The sequence below is a fragment of the Microcaecilia unicolor genome, chromosome 3 (genome assembly GCF_901765095.1).
Source record: "Microcaecilia unicolor chromosome 3, aMicUni1.1, whole genome shotgun sequence".
Taxonomy (NCBI): domain Eukaryota; kingdom Metazoa; phylum Chordata; class Amphibia; order Gymnophiona; family Siphonopidae; genus Microcaecilia; species Microcaecilia unicolor.
Genome location: NC_044033.1, coordinates 227,891,733 through 227,914,422, shown reverse-complemented (window position 1 = coordinate 227,914,422; position 22,690 = coordinate 227,891,733). Strand labels below are relative to the sequence as shown.

Sequence of the window (22,690 nt, the reverse complement as noted above, 5' to 3'; positions counted from 1 at the left end):
TGGTATAAGAGTAAGGTCAGGAAATTCTTTTTCATGGAAAGGATGATTGATGCCTGGAATGACCTCCCAAAGGAGGTGGTGGAGAAAAAAACAGTGACTGAATTCAAAAAGGCGTGGGATGAGCACAGAGGATCTCTAATTAGAAAGTGAATGGTATAAAAAAAACAAAACTTAAATGGTTGCATGTGTTTGCGTGTCGAGTGGCAACTTCAACTGTGAAGAACTAAGGCCTGCAAGCTTGTAGGGTCTGGATCCTGTATATGGCAATCCGGTTTAGGATGGGCTGGAGAGGGCTTCGACGGAAACTCCAGTAATTTGGAACATGAAATCAGTGCCAGGCATACTTTTACGATCTGTGTCTTGGAAATGACGAGGATTTGGATAGGCAGGAGTGGGCTTTCATGGCAACTTCAGTAGTTGGAACCTAAGGACAGGGCCGGGCAGACTTCTATCCAGCACTTGTATCTGGGAACAGTTCAATGCTGAATATCCAGGTATTAAAAAACCCACAGTGGCTGGCATTTGAAAACACATTGACCTCTACAGGGTTTGTCTTTTGTCTCGTATTCATCTAAGGAAAAATTCAGGGATTATCTTGTTTCTGCCATTCTAAAACAGCTAGCGAGCCTGAAGGATTCAGATCTCTAGGGCATGAGAAACGGCCATAGAAAAGTTGAGAATGTTGGAATCCTATGACTGGTGGTGGTTGGAATTTCACTGGGGGAAAGACGGTGGAATGTATCCCTTTATCTGTGGTCACAGGTTTTGTGAACTGTCTCTCAGGCTGCTCAAGTTTTAAGTTTCATATGTATATTCCACCTATTAGAAAAACTATCTAACTCTGGCTGCAGCCACCACAGTGGTTGAGGGTGAAGGACTGTGGAGCTGCAGCTGTGCTATCCTGCTACCTTTAGAGAACCCCTGCTACAAGTAAGTAACTTCATTTTATTCACCTCCTCCTCAGACCTATATCCAGGCAACATTGGCAACAGGCTAGGGAGTCCAATTTTAAAGGTACCAACTACACAGTTTAAAGAGGAGCCTGATCCCACTACTTTAGGGCCATGTGCATGTGTTGCTTCAGAGGAGAGTTCCTCTCTCTACTCCTCTTCTAGTTTTCAAATCTTTGGGATCTCTGCCAACCTCCTTTCACCCCAACCCCATACTCTCTGTGGTCTGTTGGGTCTAGTCTTGCCTAGGGACATCTAAGTGTTAAATCTGACAGAATGGTTTATTATAAGTATGTCAGAACGTTGATATGATTCACTTCGTGTTAATTGTAAGATATATAGGGATGGGGGGGAAGAGAGGGGGTTTCTCTGATAAATAAAGAAATAGGCATTTAAATCGTGTTTAGGATAAGAACAGAAAGGAAAATCTCACTCTCATTTCCTGTAAGAATCATGGCTGTTGCAAACCCTGCTGAGAGGCTGAGAGAAAAAGTTTCTTGTTCTATCTGTTTGGATTACTTTACAGACAGTGTCTATCTATAGCCTGTGGACACAACTTCTGTTGCTCCTGTATCACTCAGAGCTGGGAAGGGAGAGACACAGACTTTTCCTGTCCCTCGTGCAGGGAAACTTAGTACATAAGTATATAAGCACCGCCATACTGTGAAAAGACCAAGGGTCCATCAAGCCCAGCATCCTGTCTCTGACAGCGGCCAATCCAGGCTTCAAGAACCCGGCACCCCCCCCCCCCCAAAAAAAAAAATTAATAATGTTCAATGGACTTTTCCCTCAGGAATCTGTCCAAACCCCCTTTAAATTCCGTAAGAAGCTGCTGTCACTACATTCTCCGGCAACGAGTTCCAGAGTCTAACTACATGCTGAGTAAAGAAAAACTTTCTCCTGTTTGTTTTAAATCTACCATATTCTAGCTTCATCTCGTGTCCCCTGGTTCTGTTGTTGTTTGAAAGTGTAAACAAACGCTTCACATCTGTCCGCTCTACTCCGCTCATTATCATGTAGACTTCTATCATATCACCCCTCAGCCGCCTTTTCTCCAAGCTGAAGAGCCCTAACCTTCTCAGCCTTTCCTCATAGGGAAGTCGTTCCATTCCCTTTATCATTTTCGTCGCCCTTCTCTGCACCTTTTCTAATTCCTTTATATCTTTTTTGAGATGCGGCAACCAGAATTGGACACAATACTCGAGGTGCGGTCGCACCATGGAGCAATAGAACGGCATTATAATATCCTCGTGTTTGTTTTCCATCCCTTTCCTAATAATACTCAACATTCTGTGCGCTTTCTTAGCCGCCGCAGCACACTGGGCAGACGTTTTTAACGTCTTATCCACGATGACTCCCAGATCCCTTTCTAGGTCCGTAACTCCTAACGCAGAACCTTGCATGACATAGCTGTAATTCAGGTTCCTTTTACCCACATGCATCACTTTGCACTTGTCAACGTTGAACTTCATCTGCCACTTGCACGCCCAATCCCCCAGTCTTGCAAGGTCCTCCTGTAATTTTTCACACTCCTCCTGCGACTTGACGACCCTGAATAATTTTGTGTCATCTGCGAATTTAATTACCTCACTAGTTACTCCCATCTCTAGGTCATTTATAAATATGTTAAAAAGCAGCGGTCCCAACACAGACCCCTGCGGGACCCCACTAACTACCCTTCTCCACTGAGAATACTGACCATTCAACCCTACTCTTTATCCATAGTAATACCCTACCTCCAATCCCATGACTCTCCAGTTTCCTCAGGAGTCTTTTATGAGGCTCTTTGTCAAACGCCTTTTAAAAATCCAGATACACAATATCCACCGGCTCCCCACTGTCCACATGTTTGTTCACCCCCTCAAAAAATGCAGTAGATTGGTGAGGCAAGACTTCCCTTCACTAAATCTGTGCTGACTTTGTCTCAGCAGCCCATGTTTTTGTACGTGCTCTGCAATTTTATTCTTGATAATAGCCTCTACCATTTTGCCCGATACCGACGTCAGACTCGCCGGTCTATAATTTCCCGGATCTCCTCTGGAACCTTTTTAAAAAATCGGCGTAACACTGGCTACCCTCCAGTCTTCCGGTACCACGCTCGATTTTAGGGATAGATTGCATATTACTAATAGTAGCTGTACAAGTTCATTTTTCAGTTCTATTAATACTCTGGGATGAATACCATCAGGTCCTGGCGATTTACTACTCTTCAGTTTGCAGAACTGACCCATTACATCCTCCAAGTTTACAGAGAATTTGTTTAGTTTCTCCGACTCGCCTGCTTCAAATACGTTTTCCGGCACCGGTGTCCCTCCCAAATCCTCCTCGGTGAAGACCGAAGCAAAAAATTCATTTAATTTCTCCGCTACGGCTCAGTCTTCCCTGATCGCCCCTTTAACACCATTTTCGTCCAGCGGCCCAACCGATTCTTTAGCCTGCTTCCTGCTTTTATGTATCTAAAAGAATTTTTACTATGTACTTTCGCTTCTAATGCTAACTTTTTTTCAAAGTCCTTTTTTGCCCTCCTTATCTCCGCTTTGCATTTGGCTTGGCATTCCTTATGTTTTATCATGTTACTTTCAGTTGGTTCTCTTCTCCACTTTCTGAATGATTGTTTTTTGGTTCTAATGACTTCCTTTACCTTACTGTTTATCCACGCCGGCTGACGTTTGGTCTTTTTTCACCTTTTTCTAATACACGGAATATATTTGTCCTGTACCTCCAGGATGGTGTTTTTTTTTTTTTGTTGAAGTCTTTATTGAGTAATATAAACAGAACACATAATATACAATGTACGGCTCGTTACATCTTTCCCAAGTGAGCCAACTATAATACAATATTTTTTATCAGCAAATACCTTGTACAGTCATCAGTCCCACTTTAATCACATGTTGTACTTCAGTTTTTTTCATTTTATGAAAACCCTCCCCTCCTCACTCCCTATTAACCTACTCCCCCATCTACTTCCCCACAGGATGGTGTTTTTAAACTGCATCCATGCCTGATGCAAGTTTTTCACCCTGCGAGCTGCACCTTTCAGTCTTTTTTTTCACCGTTTTTCTCATTTTGTCATAATCACCTTTTCTAAAGTTAAACGCTAGTGTATTTGATTTCCTATATTCACTTCTCAGCAGAGGAACTTCAGACCTAACAGGCAGCTGGCAAATGTAACAGAAATAGCATAAAAACTCAGTCAAAATTCAGTGAGACCAAAAGAGGAGAATCTGTGTGAAAGGAATGAAGAAAAACTGAAGCTGTTCTGCGCAGAGGATCAGAAAAGTATGTCTTATTTGTAGAGTCCCGGAATCACAAATTTCATACTGTAATCCCCATAGAGGAAGCTGTGGAGGTGTGAATCAGTATCTTTATTATCAGTGTGTCCTGGGGTCACAGATCTCACCCTGTGATCCCCACAGAGGAGGCTGTTCAGGACTATAAGGCATTTGTCAGTATCTTTATTATCATAGGGACCAAAGCAGAAGGACATGCAGTACAGCTTGCTCTGCACACCAATTTCACCACTAAATTAACTTGAAAAAATTCCATGGCCATGCGGTAAGCAAGGAGCATGTCAATTACTGTCACGTTAAAAATGTGGCAATAATCCACAGCTCATTATAAAATGTCACCTTTGCTATCTGTGACTGAGCAGTGATTACTCATGCACTGATAGTAAAGGTAATGTTTAAAAAAAAAAAAAAAAGTTGTGGTAGTCTAATGTCTTTAAACCCTTCCTAAAATATCAGATCGGCTGGGGAAAAAACTCCAAAATTTTGCAGCAAAGGGCTTTTGGAGACTGCATGCTTGCTTGACCTTATTGAAAGAATCTGCTGTGGTTGTTTTGATGGCTTTTATCAACATATGTTTTGTCTTGCAAGGTTCCGCGTTAGGAGTTACGGATCAAGAAAGGGATCTGGGTGTCGTCGTCGATGATACGCTGAAACCTTCTGCTCAGTGTGCTGCTGCGGCTAGGAAAGCGAATAGAATGTTGGGTGTTATTAGGAAGGGTATGGAGTCCAGGTGTGCGGATGTTATAATGCCGTTGTATCGCTCCATGGTGCGACCGCACCTGGAGTATTGTGTTCAGTACTGGTCTCCGTATCTCAAAAAAGATATAGTAGAATTGGAAAAGGTACAGCGAAGGGCGACGAAAATGATAGTGGGGATGGGACGACTTTCCTATGAAGAGAGGCTGAGAAGGCTAGGGCTTTTTAGCTTGGAGAAGAGACGGCTGAGGGGAGATATGATAGAAGTGTATAAAATAATGAGTGGAATGCATCGGGTGGATGTGAAGCGACTGTTCACGCTATCCAAAAATACTAGGACTAGAGGGCATGAGTTGAAGCTACAGTGTGGTAAATTTAAAACGAATCGGAGAAAATTTTTCTTCACCCAACGTGTAATTAGACTCTGGAATTCGTTGCCGGAGAACGTGGTACGGGCGGTTAGCTTGACGGAGTTTAAAAAGGGGTTAGATAGATTCCTAAAGGACAAGTCCATAGACCGCTATTAAATGGACTTGGAAAAATTCCGCATTTTTAGGTATAACTTGTCTGGAATGTTTTTACGTTGGGGGAGCGTGCCAGGTGCCCTTGACCTGGATTGGCCACTGTCGGTGACAGGATGCTGGGCTAGATGGACCTTTGGTCTTTCCCAGTATGGCACTACTTATGTACTTATTTGTTTTTTTCTCATCAACTGTTTATTTATTTATTTAGATTTTGCTCACACCTTTTTCAGTAGTAGCGCAAGGTGAGTTACATTCAGGTACACTGGATGTTTCTCTGTCCCAGGAGGGCTCACAATCTAAGTTTGTACCTGAGGCAATGGAAGGTTAAGTGACTTGCCCAAGATCACAAGGAGCAGCAGTGGGATTTGAACCGGATTGCAAGACCGGTGCTCTAACCACTAGGCCACTCCTCCACTGTTCTCAGTGATATCGCTCTACTTCTGATGCAGGCGGTTGCTGAAACGTGGCAGTGTTAGGTCCTTGTTTAAGAATTACTTATTTAATAAATTCCCCCTTTTCCATACTGGTGTTTGTTTCTTTTGCCTTCTTCTGTGACTTGTTGTCTCTAATTTTGATCACCTTTTGTGGTTCCAGCCTCTTTTGTTTCTATGGACCAAGAAAAGGAGCTAAATTAACCCAGCTATTTCTGGCAGGTGTGGGTTGAAGGAATGAGGATCACAAATCTGAAACTTTGCTTTATCAGTCCAGGAGGTGAAGAGTTCAGCTGCCACTAATAAGTGTTTCAGAAGTCACACTGCTAAACTAGTCAACTTTCTACAAGTTCTTGGTCTTCTTTCATGTAAGAATGATGACTGCTCTAAACACAACTGAGAGTCTGCAAGAAGCAGCTTCTTGTCCCATCTGTTTGAATTAAGTTACAGAACTGATGATCTTAGATGGTGGATACAGTTTCTGTCATTCTTGTATCACTCTGAACAGGAAGGAGAGAGACACAAACTTCTGTCCCCAGGGGTGGCTCAACCCATTAAGGAAAACTAGACCATCACCTAGGGTAGCAGCTTGTGGGCGGAATCAAAGAACAGCTGCCGTCAAAGCAAATACAGTAGATTCTGAGAGCCAGCCAAATTCAAAACAACTTTCACCAGGGAGAGTGAGCAGTTTTCAAACAGTGCATTTGTCAAGATTATTCTGGGAGGGGTGTTATTGGAGTGATCATAATTGTTGGGGAGGGGGCTAAAAGTTAAATTGGGAGACGGGAACAAGGCTGAAGGTTTGTCCAGGGCACCGCTCCTTGTGAGCATTGCCTCAGGTACAAATTTAGATCGGGAGCCCACTGCAGACAGGAAAACACCTACTGTATCTGAATGTAACTCACCTTGAGCTACAACTGAAAAAAAGTGTGAGCTAAATCAAATCCTCTCCCCTACACCAATGAGCCTCATGAAGGGTGGGCTATGAGTGCTCTATACCACCATTAAAAGGGGTTGTACTACTAGAAGGGGACTCTGGCAGGCCAGGTGTATCATCAGATGAGTTCCCACCTCTCACCAAAATAAACTTTTCTCCCCTCCCATGGACTTTCTGGGCACTGGAGGGCTGCTGAGTTGCTGCAGGCCCTGAATTATAAAATGGAAGTCAATCAGATTGAAAATTATTTATTTATTTCTAACATTTATAGACCACAGAATCTACCATTCTTGGCGGTTTACATCATTACATACATAATCACATAATTAAAAAAACATATATATAAAAACATATTATCAAAGAGACAAAATAAAATCATTCTATCATCACATCAGAAGGCTGTAGAAAATTAGCCTGCAGGCTCCATAGAAATTCTAGAAATTACCCCACAAAGTACAATGGCTCCCTAACCCAAAGTGCTTCTAATCTATACTGTTATTACTCTGCCCCTAAAGGACTGTATGTGGATATATGTGCACAGTGTGATCTCAGACAGCGACGGTCTCCAGGAAAAATTTATGGAAAGAAGATGAGGACTGACAAGCAGAAAAGTGAATGGAAAATAGGTTTTATTCTTAGCATTTCAATTGTCAGTGTTTCAGTATTTATGGCACATCATAAAACATTGAGATTTAACACAAATTATATAGAAGTACAATGAGTCCCTGTCCTGCTAACTTAATATTCTTCCACCCTGAGAACAGAGCTGTAGATGTACATGTTATTCAGAATATGTGATCCGTCTCTGTCCCTCTCACTGTGTCACCAAGTCCCCTCCTCACATTTACAGGTTCTAATCCCATCTCTGTCCCTCTCATTGTGTCACTGAGACCCCTCCTCTCATTCACAAGCTTTAATCCCATCTCTGTTCCTCTCACTATGTCAGAGACCCCTCCTCACACTCACAGGCTTGTTGTGTATAATTTTTTGATATTGTGGGCAGTGTTTCCATCATAATTACACTTGGTAAATACATATTTAACATAAATTAGTAAAATCCTTCCACCTCTCACAATCCTGCCAGAGACTGCAGCTGTAAATCCTGAGCCTGACTCTCTCATTCCCAGGATGCCACTGGCCGAATTCGTAGAGTTGTATCAGTACTAAAGAATGGTCGGAGTGTCTCTGTGAAGGTACTGGTGAAGGTGTGTAGAAGAGATTTATCATTTAAATTGTAAAGTGAGACCTGTCCTGCCTTGTAGTCCAGGAAAATCCCCACTGCCTGAGGTCTCTCTCTTAGATAAAGCGGGATCTCAGGTGAGGTGAGGGTTGAGTATTCTTCATCCCACAGCCTCACTGTCCAGTGTCCATCCCCCAGGTACACTTTGCTGCCCCCGTTGTTCCTCAAAGAATCTTTACACACTCCCAAAATCCAGAAACTTGCTTCTCCCACCTGCACCTCCCAGTAATGTCTCCCCGAGGTGAAGCTCTGACACCCCAGCACACCATCTCTAATATCAAATTTCTCAGGATTGTCCGGCAGGTTCTGTCTTGGTCCTACACTGACACTTTTCTGATCCTCAGACACAAGGAGCATAGGATGAGCAGTTCCAGGATCCTCCAGAGTCACATCCACTGCAGAAAGAAGCACATTAATAAACGTGAGCACACACTTTTCATTGGCTTCCCACACACACACACCTCTAACCTTCATTGGCTAGTTCCTCAGTCAGTGACTAATTATGACAGGAGTTCCACTATTGGCTATTATTCACTGGCAACCTCCTAGAGCTCAGTGTTCCCCAATAGACTGTGTTTATGTCTCCATGACTTAATGAAAGAGAGGATCTGATTGGTTAATTATCCGCCAGGATTCCTATAACTCACAACCCTACTGGCCCCCTGTGTCCATTTCACATTCAGTTATTAGGCAAAGCACTGTGCAGCACTATTTCTTCTCAGCAGGCAATGGAAAGACATCTGCATAGACAGAATCTTCACCTTATTGCAGGGAGATTGCCACGGGAGGGGTTCCTCAGGGGCCCAGGCCCCCCCATTCTTGACTCAGACCCCTCAGTGTCTGTGCGTATACTTGTCTGACATCCTCCCACCCCACAATCTGTGTGATCCTCCACATTTCATAGTCCCCTGCGTACCTTTTAATAGCAGATTTTCACTGCCAGCAAGAAAGAACTAATACACACTGCTCATGTTGGCCCCACAGCCTTCCCTCTGATGCAACTTCCTGTTTCCACATAGTCGGGAATACATCATAGGGAAGACTGGTATGTAAGAGGGACAGTTGTTGGGAGTTTTCGGCTGGTGGGGCTTGGCGATCCCTGCCAGCCATATCATAGGTATGCTGCTACTGGGTGGACTTGTGCCCACCTGGGCCCATCCTTGGCTATGCCACTGCTCTCAAAGCAGCTTCACCTCTAGCTATCCCCGGAAGCTCTCTCTCTGTAGCATCCTATGTGGAAACAAGAAGTTTTGCAGAGAGAAAGCTTCTGGGGTCAGCAAGGGGGGGGGAGGATGCCTTGAGAACCCATGCTGCTGGAAGGTCATACAACAGCAGTGACAGTTGGAGGGGGCAGGGAGGGAAGGGAGTGAGATGCAAGACTGCAGGGAGGAGGGAAAGAAGAGAGCAACTGATCTATGAGATGTGGAGGAGGGAAACAAATGCTAGATTGTGTGTGTGGGGGGGGGGGGGGTGAGAGATGCCAGACTGCAGTGGGAAGAGAAAGTTTGAATAAGGAAGGTGGTGGGAAAGAGAAGGGGAAAGACACTGAACTCATGGTAGACATAGAAAATAAGTTTCAAATAGACAGGACACCTGAAAATGGATGGTACTTTGGAGGGAGGGGAACAGAATAGAAGATAGATGACAATAAGGGGTGGGGGAAAGATGAGGACAGAGTAGAGGATGGCATGGGGGTGGGATAAAGGGGGCAGAGTAGAAGATGGATGGCACTAGGGGGTAGGGGAGGGGAACAGATTAGAAGATGGATGGGAGAAGGAAGGAGAGGGAGAACAGACTAGGATGGTGACTGAATGGAAGTGTTGGGGAGCAGACCAGGGAACTACAAATGGGAGAGATTGAGTGGTAGTTTGTAGGGGATAGTGAGTACTTAACAATTGGTAGTTACAAGTGGGGGTATGTTGATGTGTTGGGAGAATAAATGAAGGTGTGAAATGGGGGTAAGAGAAAGGAGATAAAGCGTAGGGATACGTTGAGACATAGAGAGGCATTATCGAACGGGGTGCTCAAGTTTTCCTGGGGCTGTTCTCTCAGGACGTCCCTGTGAAGGGGTGGGAAAACCCGTATTATTGAAACAAGATGGACGGCCATCTTTCGTTTCGACAATACGGTTGGGGACGCCCAAATCTCCACATTTAGGATGACCTTACGAGATGGTCGTCCCCAATTTTCAGCGATAATGGAAACCGAGGACAACCATCTCAGAAACGACAAAATCCAAGCCATTTGGCCATGGGAGGAACCAGCATTTGTAGTGCACTGGTCCCCCTCGTAGTGCACTGGCCCCCCTCATACGCCAGGGCACTGCAGTGGACTTCACAGTTTGCTCCCAGGTGCATAGCTCCCTTACCTTGGGTGATGAGCCCCCCAACAAAAACCAACCCACTCCCCACAACTGTACACCACTACCATAGCCCTAAGGGGTGAAGGGGGCACCTATATGTGGTTACAGTGGGTTTCTGGTGGATTTTGAAGGGCTCACATTTACCACCACAAGTGTAACAGGTGGGGGGGGGGGGGATGGGCCTGGGTGCACCTGCTGAAGTGCACTGCACCCACTAAAACTGCTCCAGGGACCTGCATACTGCTGTCATGGAGCTAGGCATAACATGTGAGGCTGGCAAAATAAAAAATAGTTTTTTTTTAGGGTGGGAGGGGGTTGGTGACCACTGGGAGAGTAAGGGGAGGTCATCCCCGATTCCCTCCAGTGGTCATCTGGTCAGTTCAGGCACCTTTTTGAGGCTTGGTCGCAAGAAAAAAATGGGCCAAGTAAAGTCGGCCAAGTGCTCGTCAGGGACACCCTTTTTTTTTTCCATTATCGGCTGAGGACGCCCATGTGTTAGGCACGCCCCAGTCCTGCCTTCGCTACGCTGCCGACGCCCCCGTGAACTTTGATCATCCCTGCGATGGAAAGCAGTTAAGGGCGCCCAAAATCGGCTTTTGATTATGCTGATTTGGGCAACCCTAAGAGAAGGATGCCCATCTTCCGATTTGTGTCGGATTATGGGTGCCCTTCTCTTTTGAAAATAAGCCTGATAGTGTGAATGACCTGAAAGAATGGAGAGAGACTGAGTGGCATTGAAAGTAATGGGGGTACTGGGGAGGGATAGGAGAGGAAGGGGAAATGTTTCTGAATGGGTTGAGTGAAAGCAGAAATGAGGTGAAAAAGATGGTAAGAGAGAGGTAATAGGAGATGGGGTAGAGAGTAAAAGAAGAATGGTCTTGAGGGAAGAGAAGGAAGGATAGACAGTGTTGGAGCTGGGGCTAATGATAAAATGAAAGGTAGTGGAGGGTAGGTTAGGGCTGAGAGGGTCTATACAAAGTATGGAAATGAAGGGGGGTAAAAGATGGGGGGTGGCCAATGGGCACTGGGAGTGCTGGAAGGGATGAGAGGGAAATAGGAAAAACCAGTAGGTAGATGAGATGTGAAAAGGAGGAGACTGAGGTCTAGAGGGTGAGAGAAATGGATTATGAGGGTAAAATCAAATGGGCTTATCTAAACACAGAGAAGATAAAAGTGGGGGTTAAAAAACATAAAAAGAAAGAGCAGTTCCAGAGAGATGTAGAGAAGGAAAGGAAGAAGACAGAAGAGAGAGAGAAGAAATAGAAAGGCCAGCCTGGTAAAGAACTTATGAGAAGACTAGTAAAAGATGCCCGTTTCTCACAGAAATGAAATGGGCACTAGCTAGCTAGGTTATCCTCTGAGAGAGTGTGTGTGTGTAGAGTGTGTGAGAGAGAGAAGAGAGTGTGTGTGTGTATGTGTGAGAGAGACAGTGTGTGTGTGTGAGTGTGCTACAGAGTGTGACAGAGAGTGTGTGACAGACAGAGAATCGCCCTCTATATATTAATCCTATATATAATAATTTGCACCTCCAACGTTCTGTGTCTGGATGGCTGGGTTCGTAACATAATTCTCATTGGTCCGCTGTCGCATCGGAACGTGATGATGTCAGACAGCGGACCAATGAGAGGAAAGCAACAGTAGCACCAGCCACCAAAACAACGTTGGAGGTCGCATCCCCTCCTTCCACCCCTGTCCTCAGAATTCCAGGCTCCCCCTCTCCTCTGAGTTCCAGGCCCGCCCCCTCCCCTCCCCTAACAGTTCCATGCCCCCGCGCCTCCCTCCCTTTCTCTCTGTCATTGGCAGCCTGACCTGCGCTGGCCGGCCTCTTCACGCAGTCCTGCGTCTGCCCCTCTCCTTCCTTTGTGCCGGCTGTAATTTTAAAGTTCTTACCTCAGTGTACGCCGGCAGAAAGTCGAGCATGCACGCCGCTTCAGACTGCCTTCCCTTGTGTCTCAGCTCTGCCTCTGGTCCCGCCCTCATTTCCTGTTTCCGAAAGGGCGGGACCAGAGGCAGAGCTGAGACACAAGGGAAGGCAGTCTGAAGCGGCGTGCATGCTCGACTTTCTGCTGGCGTACACCGAGGTAAGAACTTTAAAATTACAGCCGGCACAAAGGAAGGAGAGGGGCAGGCGCAGGACTGCATGAAGAGGCTGGCCAACGCAGGTCGGGCTGCCAATGACAGAGAGAGAGGGAGGGAGGCACGGGGGTCTGGAACTCCGAAGACAGGGGGGCATGGAACTGTTAGGGGAGGGGAGGGGCGGGCCTGGAACTCGGAGGAGAGGGGGAGCCTGGAATTCGGAGGACAGGGGTGGAGGAAGGGCGTGCGACCTCCAACGTTGTTTTGGTGGCTGGTGCTGCTGTCGCTTTCCTCTCATTGGTCCGCTGTCTGACAACATCACATTCCGGTGTGATGCCAGACCAATGAGAATTATGTTACGAACCCAGCCATCCAGACACAGAACGTTGGAGGTGCAAATTATTATATAGGATTAATGCAAGATAAGTGGGAAACAGAGTAGGACCAACCCAATTAGAGAAATAAAATGTTCAGAAAACAAAGGGCGAGAGAAGTGGAGATAGTGGACATGGGGGCTGTAGGGTGACAGAAAAGAGATACCAAGTCAGGATGGAGCAAAGACGGGAAGGAATGGAATGGGGAAGATGCTGGCTTAGAGCAGGAGGAAAGAAAGAGGAGATACTAGATCAGGTAGGGAGGAAAAAGGGGATATGGGAATATGCTGGACATGGGGGCTGGATTTGTAGGGTGAAGGAAAATACTGGACATGGGGTGAATAGGAAGATAGAGAGGAGATGCTGGATATTGGGGGGGATAAGAAAACAAAAGGGGTGCTGACATTGGATGGGGATTGAGACAGAGAAAGTGGTATGCTGGACATGGGAGAAATAGGGAGATGTTGACACAGAAGAGGGAGCGGAACATGAAGGGATACATGATAAAAGGGGGAGTAGGGTGTCAGAGGGGGGGGGGAAGGGAAAGAGGAAAAGAGAAAGTGCTGGAAGAGAGGGAGAATAGCAAAAAAACTGGGGAATAATGTATTTATTTATTTATCCCATATTAGCCCAAGAAGAGCTCAGCTTCAATGTGGCTTACATCACAAACATCAGTAGAATGATACACATTTTGAAAAGTATCAATTTTTACAATACATCATAGGTTGAAATTTAAAATGAGCTGTTTCAACATAAGTAACAATAATTCTGAAATACACAATTCTATATATTGAGAATTGATAGAATAATAAAAGCAACTAAGTTGACAGTTTCAATATAGAATTGATAAATAAGGAGATTCAACTAGAATCATAGTGAGTAAAATTATACTAAGTAATGTAGTGCTATAGAAATGATAAGTAGTAGTAATAGTAGTAATATTAGATAGGTAATTTTTAATTATAGAGTAATCAAGTAAGGATTCAACTATCCGAGAGATAGGAAGTAATTAGAGAGTTAGAATATGATATATAAGGATCAAATATTGTTCAATTCAAATTAGTTCTTTATGTTATTAAAGGTTGAACTGAAAAAAATGAGTTTTCAGTAAGCTTCAAAACATCATGTAACAAGCAAAAAAGCCCGTTTCGCAAAAAAATGAAACGGGCGCTAGCAGCGATTCTTCCCTCCCTTCCCATCCTCGCCCATCCTATCCATGTGCAGCGATTCTCCTCTGCCCTCCCCTCCCCTTAGTGTCCCGCAATTCTGTCCTCCCCTCCATGTCCTGCGATTGTTGTATGCCCTGCCCTCCCATCTGTGTCCCACAACTCTCCCCTCGCCTCCCATCCCATCCATGTCCAGCGATTCTCCCCTCCCCTCCATGGCCAGTGACCCTGTCCTTCCTGCCGCCCTGCCTTTACACCGTTCATCTTACCTGAGGTCGCAGCAGCGGCAGGCTGGGCTCGAATCGCCTCCAGCCTTCCCTTGCCTTCCCTCTCAGTGTCCCGCCCTCCTCTGACGTCATTTCGTCTTTACACGAGGGTGGGACAATGAGAGGGAAGAGAACGCTGGAGGCGAGCTGACTTCAGCATGCTGTTACGAACCCAGCCAGCCTGCCATCCAGGGAAGCAGAGTTCCAAATTATTATATAGACCATTTGTGTATCTGATTTGTTTAGGAAGAGAGTTCCAAGTTTTGGTGTCTTGATATGAGAAGTTGGCAATATGAATTGTTTTGTAGGTTACATTCTTGCAGCTAGGGAAATGTAAGATAAGATATTTCTTAGATGATGTAATAGCAGGTAATGATGTAATTACATGGTGGTAATTCAATGAGATCATTCATATAGGATGGTGACTTGCCATGCAGAATTTGATGAATAACTGCCCCACAAAATCCCCATAATTACCATTGGGAGCATAAACATTAACCCGAATATAGCTGTCCATCCAAAAGCAGTATCACTAATAAGTATCTCCCCATTTTATCCCATATTACCTTCTGTACCTGCCAAGGCCTAGAGTCTTTAAAAATGATCAACACCCCTCTGACCTTAGTACCATCAGCAATGGAAGCAAAATAAATGCCGGGGGGGGGGGGGGGGTACCTGCAATGCCTGAAAAGCTTCTTATGTGCTGGCTTCAGATATGTCTCCTGGATCAGGGTGACATGTACCTTAAGGCAAAGCAGCTCCCAAAAGAGAAGCTGTCATTTCATAGGCACATTTAATCCTCGAACATTAAGAAGCACCAAAGAGAGGTCACCCTAACTCACTGACACACCACACAATAATGCTGTAGCCTAAACCCTTCCCACCGCTCTCCTCCCTCCCTCCCCAAACCCCCTTACATAGTAACATAGTAAATGATGGCAGATAAAGACCTGAACGGTCCATCCAGTCTGCCCAACAAGATAAACTCATTTTGCATGGTATGTGATACTTTATATGTATACCCGAGTTTGATTTGTCCCTGCCTTTCTCAGGGCACAGACCGTAAAAGTCTGCCCAACACTGTTCCTGTACTAAAAGTTCTGAAGCTAATGTCGAAAACCCTTAAAATTTACACTCCAGCCCATCCATATCTATTCAGTCATGATCAGGGCATAGACCATAGAAGTCTGCCCTTCACCGGTTTTACTTCCAAATACCGCGTCACCACCCAATCTCCACTAAGATTCTGTAGATCCATTTCTTCTAAACAGGATTCCTTTGTGTTTATCCCACGCACATTTGAATCCCATTACTGTTTTCATCTCCACCACCTCCCGCAGGAGGACATTCCACGTATCTACCACCCTTTCTGTGAAAAAATACTTCCTGACATTACTCCTGAGTCTGCCCCCCTTCAACCTCAATTCATGTCCTCTAGTTCTACCACTTTCCCATCTCCGGAAAAGGTTAATTTGCGGATTATTACCTTTCAAATATTTGAATGTCTGTATCATGTCACCCCTGTTTCTCCTTTCCTCCAAGGTATACATGTTCAGGTGGGGAAGTCTTTCCTCGTACGGTTTGCAACGCAAATCCTATGCCATTTTTGCATCCCTGGAAAAGCCAGTGAAATCACCTGCTTGAGGAAGTGCTCTCTATTACCTACCCCCAATGTTCTAACAACCAGGTAAATAACAGCAGCAATAACATGTAAACATTTAAACCCGAATATGCTAACCAACTTAACTGGATCACAGTCCAAAGCAAGTGTGCTATAACAGTTTCTCATCCTAGGGAGGCACAGCCCATCCCCAGTGCAACCAAAATCAATCCCCCATGTCTCCTGAGAAGCATAACTTAGGAAACTCACCTACGCTGAATTCTTAGGGTAGCTTACTGGCAGATTGTTGACGCTGCAGGTGCTTGTGGCCTTTCATCACCCTCTGTCACTTCGGGTGGCCCTTCACCACAGAAGAAGACTGTTCAGATGGTGGAGCTGTTCCTGCTTTGCCCTCTGGGATAATTCCATGGGCCTCCTCCAGCGTATGGATCTGGTGTAGTTGTCCATTCTTGTAGAAGAGGAGTGCAAAAGGATAGCGCCATCTGTATTTAATCCCTAGCTCTCGTAACGAAACAGTGAAGGGTCCCAGCTCAGAGTGTCACTTGAGGGTGGCACTAATTATAAATCTTGGTAGACTTTCACTTGCTTGGAATCCCACTGGAAAATTGTTGGCCTGTCATGCCACTTTAAGAATCTTCTCCATCTTATAATCACAGAAACAGGCCACAATGTCTTTGGGCTGATCCCAGGGTTCCTCAGAGCCTTATGAGCCCACTCCAAAAGAAATCGATGCGGGTCAACTGTGGTCTGCCTATCGGACAAAAGAGTGCTGGCTGCTGAACCACTGTCTCACAATCCATGTACATGGGGGTATCCGGGTAGACCCTTGAAGCGTAGAATCCATTTCTGGCTCTAGTTCTCCAAATCCTCTAGCTTGTCATATAAATTGCCGGTGCCTACACAGAGATCTCCAACTGCCGGTCAAGTGAGCCCAGGACTTCCACATGCTCTTCTAAGCATTCTTCTGCATCTTCAATTCGGTCCAGCTCCTGGATTTTTCCATGCAGATCCGTTCTCAGCACTTCCAGGACAATGCGTAATGCCTTGATATCTGCTTGCATCTCCTGCAACCATTCCTTCAAGTCCCTGATGGGGTTCAATGGGAGAACTGAGGGCCCAACACCTGCCCCAAACAGGTCAGGTGGAGAATCAGCAGCGGGAAGCAGGGCCTCTGGTTCAGTTGCTGCTGCAGGGTCTGCTGTGCAGCCAGGTGCAGTGCCGCCTTCATATGTGAATGCCATTAAATCCACTGCGCCTACTCATCATGGTGGATCCTCCACCTAACAAGCCCCCACAGAGAGATATTTTGGGTGCTGGGTGTGCTCAGATTGCGGTAAATCGCTACTTGCTGCATGGGGTGGGATGGAACGCATGGCTCAAGCAGCCATACTGCCTGATAACATCACTTCCTCCCGATGTAAAATATATGTTTAAGTTAATAGTATGATGGTCCAGTGTGCAGTGTCAGGGTTGGTATTGTTTTACATTTTCAGATTACATAATTAAACTGCTACTTCAAAGGTATCTACTTGATTTATTAATACAGCTTATAAGAAATTTATATTTGTTAAAAAGCAAAGTTGAAGGTTATATGTGTGCCATTGTGGTAATTATATTGAAGGGTACTGTGATGTGTGTTCAGATGTTGACCAGACACAAATCTACTATAATGGCAAAGTTTAATTTATGGAATAATGCAACTATATTTAAAAATGTCAGTATTTCCAAAGAAAAGTTCAATATATATAAAAACACACCACCAATGTGTGGATAATGTGGAATTACCAAGGAAGAACCCATTGTTTTCAATACTCCAAATATAAAACGGGGGGGGGGGGGGGGAGACCTTACATGTAAACTGGTAACTTCATATGTCCACATACCAACAGATACTACCAAATACCAATATCACCCATAACAAAGGCCACCAGCTAGACATGCTAGCCTACAGACTCGAGAATCATCTCAAGATGAAATCATAGATGCCTTATGGACACCAACCCCATGGTCAGGCCATTATAAGCTAACATTCATCCTGGAGTGGCCAGAATCGGATTAAAAGAGAGTCCACAACACCCGACTCAACTCTGAAAAAACAAGAGGAAAAATCGATGCAGAACAATTCTGGCACAACATAAACCAAAGTTGTGTGCTAGATCAACACGACATAACTACCTTTCTAAATGTATGGGACAATGAGAGCAGTAGAACACTGGACAAAATAGCACCAGATAAGATGAAAAATCACCACAGGAAAACAATACACCTGTGGTTCAACCAGGAACTATCGCAGATGAAATGGATTCGCAACAAATCAGATGAAAACTGAATGCAATAGCGCACAATGATCCAAAAGTACAAATCTGATATCAGGAAAGCCAAAGCAAAGTACTATGAAGAAAAGGTAGGAGGTCATCTACTAAACTACAAAAAACCTTTTGGGCTGGTAAATGGTCTCCTGGACACACAGGATCTGACAGCGGACAACAGACATTTGATTTACACAGGTGATCAATTCTCCAACCCACAAAAAGGGTCACATACTAGACCTGGTATTCTACAAAAGGGTGGATATCCCAGAATTCTGGGATAGCAGTATTGAAATAACACCCCTATCATGGTCAGATCATTTTCTAATTAAATTCTCCCTAAGTGACCACCTGAAACAAATGGCACCTCCCAGAGTTTGGAAGGAGATCAGAGACAAAAAAGCTGACCACTGAGAATTTCCTAGAGGCCTTGGACTATCCAAATGTAGATGAAAAGACAACAACAGTGTCAGAATAAGTTGACATCTGGAATGCACACTTAGCCAATACCTTAGAGAAAATAGCACCACTAAAAAAGGTCTTATGCCCCACTCAAAAATGCTCACCTTGGTTTTCTCCAGAACTTCAGATCCTTAAACACGAAGGACGAAAACTGGAAAGGAGATGGCACAAATCTCACCTGGATGAAGACAGGCTAAACTGCAGGAAGCACATGGCAAAGTACCTCAAAGCCTTAACAGCAACCAAAAAACAGCATTTCTCTCAATGCATTGCACAGGCTGCCAATTCAACCAAGCAGCTGTTCAGTATAGTAAACAGACTACTGCAACCCCCACAACAGAACCAGCCTGCTCAGTCTAAACTGAACTGCAATGATTTTGCTGCATACTTTGCCAACAAAATTAATTCACCACCAGGATTTACAGGCAATCCCACCCAGTCCCCAACCAGTCAACAAGAGGTGCACAAACTCGCCCTCTCCTAACAGAGACAAATGGAACACTTTTAACCTAATGACAGAGGAAAGCCTTGACAAAATCCTAAGAGACCTTGGACCAACTACCTGCTCCCTCAATCCCTGCCCATCAAAGATAGTGCAGCAGGCAAGTATAGGCCTTATAGAAGGCACCACAAAAACTGTGAACACCTCTCTTTCTAATGGGCAACTACCAACAGCATTAAAAAGGGCAGTGGTCCGCCCTCTGCTGAAAAAAAACCAACCTTGACCATGACAAACTTTAAAGTTACAGGCCAGTATCCAACATCCCGTTTCTAGGGAAACTCTTAGAACAAACAGTCTGTGTTCAACTTAATGAGTGACTAGAAAAGAGTAACTGGCTAGATCCATATCAATCTGGATTCAGACCCGGTTATGGAACAGAAACAGTCCTCGTATCCCTGCTAGATGAACTTCACAGAAACCGAGACAAGGGATTCGCCTCGATTTTAGTACTGCTAGATTTCTCAGCAGCTTTTGACACTGTGGATGATGATATCTTGCTAGCATGACTGACAGAAACAGGTATCAATGGAACAGTACTTGCCTGGTTCAGATCTTATCTATCAGACAGGCAACAATCCATAATGTTTGGCAGCAACTCATCACCACCGTGGACACCACAAGGATCAATACTGTCACTGTCACCTATTCTGTTCAATATCTAGCTCAAGCCACTAGCTGAGTTGATTCGGTCAATGGACACTCAGCTCTACATCTATGCGGAACACTCAGTTCTACTTCTATGTGGATGATGTGCAGCTACTCATACCCATTGAACTTGACTTATCTACAGCCTTGAATAAACTGATTACCTGTCTAACATCAATTCAAGAATAGGTTAAACACAACAAACTTTGCCTGAACCCAAGTAAAACCGAGCTTCTCTGGGTCCCTAACACAACATACCTGACATCAAAATCCCTTTTGGGAAGTACGAACTCCCCCTCAAATCACAAGTCAGGAACCTTGGAATACAGTTAGATTCAACACTTACTCTGATTCCCCAAATCCAAGCAACCTTCAAGAGCTGCTTCTACTATTTGCAAGAGCTACGCTGCCTCTCTCCTTACATTGAGATGGTAAATCTTATCCCAGTTGTGCATGCCATGGTAACATCAAGACTGGATTACTGCAATGCACTATACAATGGTCTGACTACAAAGGGCCTGCACCAGCTCCAGTTGATTCGGAATGCATCAACAAGACTCACAGAAGGTTGCAAGCGACATGACCACATCATACCATTTTTGCAAAAACTTCATTGGCTACCAGTACAATAGAGGGCTAAATTTAAATCTCTATGTCTGATCTTTAAGGCCCTGAAAGGAAATGGCCATGAGTATCTGAAGAATAGAATGAACCTCCACATACCGCCAAGGACACTAAGGTCCTCTCAAGGACTTTTACTAACCACACCCTTTCCAAAACACATTACATGATGTTATACCCGCAAGCAAGCCTTCTCTGCAGTAGCCCCCACTCTGGAATGCATTGCCTGAAAGGCTCTGCTTAACACAAGACTATCTCTACTTCAGGAAGCAGGTGAAAGTTTGGCTCTTCAACCAGGCCTTTGACAGATTGTAAAAGCCCCGAGGCCGTGACTGGGACACTACCCAAGATAAGAAAACATGTCTATTTAACTCTCTTGCTCCAGCTTATCGCACCTCATTCCAAACATGTATAACCACGTCAATCTAATGTTCAGGTTAATGTTAGCCTTCCCATCCTGCACTCATATGTCTGATTATTGTATATCTGATTAACTTAATGTAAGCCACACAGAACTGAGTCCTCAACTCAGACATGTGTGACAGAGGCGTAGCCAAGTTTTGATCTCAGGGAGAGCAGACTTTTATAAAATAGGCACCAGTTGGTGTCAGCTAGACAGCAGTGTTTGTGTTGTTGCTCAAGGGCTGTGGCGGGCAATGATTAATACTGGCTGTCTCTGTTGCGTCCTGCCTACAAGGAAACAGTAAGTTACATCAGGAGGCAGGATGCAGAAGAGGTCCGTGGACTGGCCAGAGCAAGCATCCTGTCTTCTTAACTTCACTGGGCTCTGGAGCACCAATATATCTACTATTGGGAAACTGGAACAAGCTGCACCATTACACATTCCTACACAGATACTACATGCTAGCAGAATCCTTCACCTCAGTCACACATGCAGAACATGGACAGAACTTCATCTATATAAGAGTAGCCATACTGGGTCAGACCAATGGTCCGTCTAGCCCAGTATCCTGTTTCCAATGTAGCCAACCCAGGTCACAAGCACCTGGCAGAAACCCAAATTGTGACAACATTCCATGCTACCAATATAATGCAGATAAGGGAGCCACAAAAAAATATAACAACAAAAATTGAAATAGAGACCCCTCCCTGCCCAAGGAAGCCAGACTCTAAACAGTGCAATACTAGTAAAAAAAAAAAAAAAAAGACATCCATTTTCTCTTGTACTTTGCAAAATAAAAATAGAAAAAAATGTACATTTTACAAAGCAGGTACATCTTAGTTCTTACAAAGTATTAAATAAAAATAATTTCTTCTACTTTTGTTGTCTGGAAATTTCGCTGGTCCCAGTCTTTTTTTCCATGTTCCATGAGTCATCCTTACAAATTCTTTTTCAGGTTGGTCTTTCCATTTCTTCGCTTGCCTCTTGTCTTCTTCCTTTCCTTCTCTACATCTGTCTCCAAGTGGACCATCCTTTTTTCCTCTGCACCACTATTTGTCCTGTCCAGCATCTCCCTTCTGTGTCCCTTGTCCCTATCCTACCCCCAAGTTCAGCATCTGCCCTTTCTGTGTCCCCATCTCCCCCCTTTTTCAGCACAAGCCTATCTGGTCTCCTCATCTCCCCCTTTCTAGCATCTGGTGTCTCGACCTCTCCCTTTTTCTAACATTGTCCTGTGTCCCCATTTTCCCAGCATTACCCGTTACCATCTTCCCCCTTTTCCAGCATTACCTCTTTGTCCCCAATCTCACCCCTTTTTCACCATTGTCCCTATATCCCCCTTCCAGTGGTGCCCCTCTGTGTCCCTATCTCCTCCTCCCCTTTTCAGTAGTATCCCTATCTCCTCCTCCCCTTTCCAGTAGTGTCCCTATCTCCTCCTCCCCTTTCTAGTAGTGCCCTCATCTCCTCCCCCCTTTCCAGTAGTGCTCCTCTGTGTCCCTATCCCCCTCCTTTTCAGTAGAGCCCCTATCTCTCCCCCTTTTCCATAGTGCCCTGTGTCCCCATTTCTTCTTTTTCTAGCATTGCCTCTTTGTGTTCAGTGTCCCTTACCCTCTCCCTGTCCAGTATTGACTCTTTGTCCTTCTCCCTCCTTGTTCAGCATTTGCTATATCCTTCTCTCTCCCCATCTCTTTCAGTGTTCCCCATCCTCCTTAGGGCCACATATCTCCCTGGCCTGCTCCCACGGTTCATCCTCTGGCAGCTCCAAGGAGGTTTTAATAGACAGGAGACCAAGTGAAATGTTAAAACCAATTAGGCCAG

At 44.8% G+C, this 22,690-nt stretch overlaps 1 protein-coding gene across 1 annotated transcript in view; it reads right to left on the bottom strand.

Annotated features, from left to right (window-relative positions):
* Window positions 1-7,866: 7,866 nt before the first annotated feature.
* LOC115464981 (erythroid membrane-associated protein-like) overlaps window positions 7,867-22,690 on the bottom strand; it is an 89,202-nt gene continuing 74,378 nt past the window's right edge. Inside the window, exon 8 of the mRNA XM_030195374.1 lies at window positions 7,867-8,463. Coding sequence (XP_030051234.1) covers window positions 7,946-8,463 — 518 coding nt within the window. The 3' untranslated portion in view covers window positions 7,867-7,945. The remainder of the gene's footprint in view (window positions 8,464-22,690) is intronic.